Below are 6299 nucleotides of genomic sequence, written 5' to 3'. Positions count from 1 at the left end.
TATAAATTTCTTTATGGATGATTCTTTTGCAATTTCTTTTTTTCTTTTTAACAAAATACAGGCAGAGAGGTTAATAGATGCACCAAGAGATCCTTTAGAGCCTTCATCATAGCTAGGTGATATATGATAGATCAAGATAAAATTAGAAAATCTCAAGCTCTTTATTAGTAAGCTTCTTTCTTTTTAAGCATAAGCAAAAGATGATTTTTCTCATGACTATGACATTCCTAAGAAATTTAATTTGTCAAAAAAAAAAAGAAAAAAAGAATATGGAATATTTTTGAGAGATGTGACAAAATTAGACACAAGAGAAGAATATTGAAGAAATGAATATCCCCATAGATGCCTTTAAATGAAAAGGTAGAGAAAAGAGAATAAAAGACAGGAAATTAAGGTGATCAGATTAGGACACATTCTGAGTGCATCTAATATCAGAAATTTCTTCAAGTAAGTCAGCATTCTTCAACTCATAATCATTTCTAGCTCTTCTCACATCTTCCCATTCTTTTCTAACGTCTTCCAAAACATGAGTTGGGATGGAAGTAACGTCAAGCTTCATGTTTTCAAGAAATATTTTAAACCTTTTCTCATAGAACCGCTCAACTTCTTCAGGCTTCCATTGAATAATATTTATTGAAGATGATGATGATGGGCCTCCACCTCCAATAGTACTTTTAGGGTTTTCCTGATCATCTCCCCAAATATTTCTCGACAACTCAAACACCTTCTCGTCTGGAAATTTCTCTCTCATATTATTATTATTATTATCATTACGTTTATTCTTCATGAATCTTTTCCTCAACCTATACACTTTAGTCGACAATTGAGAATTGGATACCTCACCACTCAATTTCCCCTTCACAAAATGGTAGAACGCCTTTGAATAATTCCCATTTTTGCCTGAATTAATTTAATACAATTATTTAATATGGAGATTAGAACTGGAAGACATAAAAAAAACATAACATTTTACCTGCAAATTCATAAAAATTCTCCAAGATGGTGCATTCGTCGGTGGAACTCCAACGAAAAGGCATTTTTTCTTTAGATTCCTTCTCCTCCTCCATGTGGGTTCTGTGTTTTGAGTTTGACTTTGAGGATGAAGTTTGTGGAGAATGAGGATGATGGTGTTTTTCAATAATAATGATGATCACTTATGCAAAATGAAGGGCAACATTATTTGCCAATTGAAGTTTATATCACATTAAAACAAAACATTACCTGTAAACCTATTTCTACTTTCAACGTACAAAATTAAATCATAAATACAAATAAAAGGAAAAAAAAATCTTTTCTCAATAAAATAGTATATAATTTTACAGTCAATTTTGCTTGACAGCTTCTGTTGGGGAGTAAATTACGAAATACTGAAAAATAAAATGTTTGAAATTCTAGATACCAAATAGATACCAATCGATCAATCCAAAGTATTATTTTTTCCTAAATTATAAGTTTGGGTTCTTAAATATTATTTTTTTTTGTGTAACCTTACTTTCAAATTCTTGTTTAATTGGTCTTTTAATTTTCAATTAATTTGTATGCGATATATCCTTAATTTTTCGTTTAAAAAATTAATAGGTTAGAGTTGTATATATGACATAAAATGAAAAGTCAAAAATCAAATAGATACAAAATTTCACTTAGAAGACCAATAATTAAACACTTTTTAAAATTGAAAACAAACTCTGAAAGTTAAAATTATAATTTAATAAATAAAGCTGAAGAGTAACTAATTTTTTTTTTTTATATATATATAAATATAAAAGAAAAATAATGAAACTGAATAATTATTATTTTTTATTTTTCCTTTCAGAAGAATAATACATTTGTGTTTGACGTGATTAAGTTTTACATTGATTGATTGACTGCCATATATATTTATCGGTAAGAAAGGAAAGTTAAAATTGAAAAAATGAAAGTAATTTGTGAAGAAAGAAAGAAAGACGGAAAGGAAAGGAATATATTAGGAGTATAGCATATAAAGTTAAAAAATTGAAATAGTGATGGTAATGTAGCCGTTAGGATTTAAAATCATATAAGTGTAGAGATGATGAGTTATGGATTGTAAAAGAAAGGCATGAAGACGATTCATTTGAATTTGGGAGTTTCAGTGAGTGATTTCGATCTTGAGAAAGCAGTTTGTAATCATGGGCAGTTTATGATGCCACCAAACCAATGGATTCCTTCTTCTAAAACTCTCCAACGTCCACTTCGACTCTCTGATTCTCATTCTTCTGTTTTTGTCTCTATTAACCAACCTTCTTCTTCTCTTCTCACCATTCAAATCCATTCTTCTTCCACTCCTCTCTCTCCCCAAGATCAACAAGCTATTTTGGTATTTTCATTTCCTAATATTTTATTTTTATAATTAATATATGCTATATTCTAATTTAATTTAATTTTTGCAGGATCAAGTGGTTCGGATGCTTAGGCTTACCGAGAAAGATGAAGATGAGTTGAGGAAATTTCAAAGCTTGCATCCGAGAGCTAAACAGATGGGGTTTGGTCGCCTTTTTCGATCTCCCACTCTTTTTGAAGATGCGCTTAAGTCCATCCTTCTATGCAATACCACGTAATTAGAAAAATCTACATCCTTTTTCGTATTATGATCGATGGATTACATATACTAGAAAGTAAACGTATGTACTGTGTAGGTGGAAAAGGACACTGGCAATGGCTGGACAGCTGTGTGAGCTCCAAGCGAAAATGAGGAGGCAAATTACAAGGAAGAGAAAAAGGAAATTAGGGGAGAAAGAAGGAGAAATTGGGAATTTTCCAAATGCTGAAGAAGTTTGTAGAATGGGAGTTGAATTGTTGAAGAAGCATTGTCTTGGTTACAGAGCTGCTTACATCATTAACTTTGCTAAATGCGTTCAAAGCGGCAAAATCGATCTTCAAAACCCTAATTATTTCCCTAAAATCAAAGGCTTTGGACCTTTTGCGACAGCTAATGTACTCATGTGCCTTGGACTTTACCGTCAACTTCCAATTGATACTGAAACTATAAGGCACTTAAAACAGGTTTTAATTTCTTCCATCTATTCATTATTCATTATTTCATTTATTATTAATTATTTTCAATTTTACAAGGTACATGGAAGACAATTTTGCAACAATAAGACAGTACGCGAAGATGTCAAACAAATTTACGACAAGTATGCTCCTTTCCAATGCTTGGCCTATTGGTACGTGTCAATCCATAGCATAATATATATATATATCTTTGCTTTAAATTCTTTATTTTAGTTTCAAATATTGATATATGTGTGTGTGTAAATTTATTTTCCTCTTTAGGTTGGAGGCTTTGTGGAGTATTATGAGAGCAAATTCGGGAAGCTAAGTGAACTGTGCTCCCTTGATTATCAACAAGATCAGTGGCACCAACCTCAACCAATGATTTTAATTATTTCTCTACTCATTTTTTTATATGATTATTATTTCAATTTTATATCAGCTTTTAATTTTAATTCATTTGTAAACTTTCACTTTTCATATAAATATAATTTATATACTAATTCCGTTATTAAACAACAAATTTTGTCCCCAAAAAAAAAAAAAAAAAAAAAACAACCAACAAGAAGTAGCAAAATCATGTTAAATATCAAATTAGAACAGATTACAAAAAATATAAGAAAACTGATGATGATGGATTTCCTTCCAAATCTTTTACTCTATTATTGTTCGTTTTCCCAGTTATTTTTATTTTCAATATTCAGTGCACTATTTTTTTTAAGAAAAAAATAAAAATCTGAAGTTTTGTTTAATGAGTCTAAGAAAATCAAAGAAAAAAAAGAAGAAAGAAATACGATGAAACTTTTTTAAAATCTAAAAAATGTATGAATATAATTTTTTTAGAAGCTCTAATTAATAAACATATGATTGACATTTTTCTTAGAAAGTTTCTATAGCAAAGTAAAGTGATTGTTTGTCAAGGATAATTTATTTATATAGAAAGTTAAATAAGTTTTTATAAGTGTATATATATATATATATATATATATATATTTTTTTTATGACCAATGTGTGTGGAAGAAATTGTGCTTTTGAACTCAAAATCGATAGTATAAACTTTTATGTCCAATTGTGTTAGACTCTGTTGAATGAGAAATTTTGGCCAATCACAAGTTGCCACTCATTTACAATTAATGACGGAAATTCCAAAGTCATTAAATTTGGGCTCAATGGAGTTGACATTTGTTCTGAATTGAAGTTTGAAGAAATTTCGATGACGCCCAGTGGTTTTTATCATGATCGTTGAATCAGATAAGATTATTTGACCCAATTTGTATTATTATTTGGTTCAAAGTCAACTAGCCCAAAAATAGGTTGAATTTGACCCAAATGTCAAATAAGCCTAAAATCCAATTAATTGGGCCAAGGTCAGACCCCATGGATCCAACCAAACCCAAGTCCAACTAAATTAGGCCGAAGGCAGACCTATGGATCAACCAAAGCCCCATATGTGAATTCTAATATAGAGAAGCTCTCCCATTTGGAGAGGTCAAGCATATCTAACACTCTAGAGAGCTTACACGAAATTCTCTACAAATCAGGAAGACTCCTTGACTCCTGAAGTTGACCACGCCTAAAGACTGAAGTCCTTTGAGGATACAAGCATTCTGAAGGCTGAAGTCCTTTGAAGATGCAAGCATTCTGAAGACTGAAGTCCTTTGAAGATACAAGCCTTCTAAAGACCGAAGTCCTTTGAAGGTATAAACATTTTCTACATTCAGAGAGCCTAGAAAGAATTCATCAACAAGTAGAAGACTCCTAAGAATCCTAAAGCTGCACTCCTAGAAGTCAGAAGACCCTTGAAGATACAAAGACTCTTCCAAGACTTCTATTTCAAGAACATTCAGTGCTTTTCTTCTTCAAGTCAAGCACATTCACCCAATTGAGAGAGAATCAGAGGATCGAGTATTAGAGATCGAACCACATTGCATCAAATCAATTTCAACATCAACATCAACTCAAGTTCAACTCCACGAAATACGTTTCTCCAGAAACCTCTTGCGAACAAATTGGCACGTCCGGTGGGACACCTCTACCTCGCATCTCTCTCTCAGCATCCAAACAAGGAAAATGGCACCTAAGAAGATGGCATCCAAAGCTTCCTCCATAAACGGCTCGTACATGGGACCTGTGACTCGCAACCGCTCAAAAGAAGTCACGTAGGAGTAAGAGCAGAGCTCCCTCATTGCCCACAACATCTTGAGGAAAATGATGGAAAACCCCTGTTTGACAACTCTACTTCCACCTCCAGCAAGCCGAAAAGAGATTCACCACTATATGTGATTTTTGTTATGATGGCAGACGTGACGACGGAAGCGGCTATCGCAGAAATGGAAAGGAAGATTAACTTTTTGATGAAAGTTATCGAGGAGCGAGACCATGAGATCGCTGTCCTAAAAGAACAAATGCAGTCTCGAGAGGCTGCTGATTCAAGCTAAGCACCCACGGTCAAAGCAACTGACAAGGGGAAGATCGTGCTGTAGGAAAACCAACTGCAACAGTCAGCCTCGATGGCCTCTCTGTCGGCCCAACAAATGCAAGACATGATCATGACCACCATAAGAGCTCAATATGGAGGGCCGACTTAAACTTCCTTCATGTATTCCAAGCCGAACACCCAGAGGATTGATAATTTGAGAATGCTTGCAAGATATCAACCCCCAAAGTTCCAGCAATTCGACAAAAAGGGCAACCCAAAGTAACACATCGCCCACTTCGTGGAAACATGCGAGAATGCGGGAACAAAGGGAGATCTACTGGTCAAGCAGTTCGTCAGAACCCTCAAAGGAAACACTTTTGATTGGTACATGGACTTAGAGCCTGAGGTGATTGACAGTTGGGAACAACTTGAAAGAGAATTCTTGAATCGCTTCTACAGTACTAGATGCACCGTCAGCATGATGGAGCTGACGAACGCCAAACAATGAAAATGGGAGCCGGTTATCGACTATATCTATCACACCCCCGCCCCCAGACCACCTTCTTAGCCTGAGAGAGGGATGTGATTGCAACAGTTATCAACCTTTGAGCTGACACTTACTGCCTAATGATTCTTGTGGAATAACTCTAATACCATACTATAACTTATACACAACGGAATGATTAAGTTAAGGAGATAAACTATAACAGGTTAAGTAGGCCCATGTTTTATTACGACAGTGATAAACGTTTATACAACTTAAGGACTTAACAACAAAGTTTACAACGACAACCATAAAAACCCTTCGGAAGTGTAATTGGGGCACGTGGCAGACCTTGACCTTAGCAACACCCTGAAACTTCTCATC

The 6299-nt window shown here is 34.0% G+C and overlaps 2 protein-coding genes across 2 annotated transcripts; one reads left to right on the top strand and one right to left on the bottom strand.

Moving 5' to 3' along the window:
• Positions 1-403: 403 nt before the first annotated feature.
• LOC120069875 (STOREKEEPER protein-like) lies at positions 404-1067 on the bottom strand. Its single transcript, XM_039021690.1, has 2 exons — positions 974-1067; positions 404-900 (listed from the first exon to the last, which is right to left on the bottom strand). Exons 1-2 carry the CDS (start codon positions 1065-1067, stop codon positions 404-406), a joined length of 591 nt encoding a protein of 196 aa, XP_038877618.1.
• A 1010-nt stretch (positions 1068-2077) lies between these two features.
• On the top strand, positions 2078-3340 carry LOC120069874. The gene is made up of 5 exons (XM_039021689.1): positions 2078-2335; positions 2409-2572; positions 2655-3021; positions 3091-3185; positions 3295-3340. Exons 1-5 carry the CDS (start codon positions 2078-2080, stop codon positions 3338-3340), a joined length of 930 nt encoding a protein of 309 aa, XP_038877617.1.
• The last annotated feature ends 2959 nt before the right edge of the window (positions 3341-6299 follow it).

The sequence above is a fragment of the Benincasa hispida genome, unplaced genomic scaffold (assembly GCF_009727055.1).
Source record: "Benincasa hispida cultivar B227 unplaced genomic scaffold, ASM972705v1 Contig650, whole genome shotgun sequence".
In the NCBI taxonomy this organism is placed as follows: Eukaryota; Viridiplantae; Streptophyta; class Magnoliopsida; order Cucurbitales; family Cucurbitaceae; genus Benincasa; species Benincasa hispida.
Note: the sequence above shows the minus strand (reverse complement) of the source record. Positions and strands in the feature narration are given on the sequence as shown.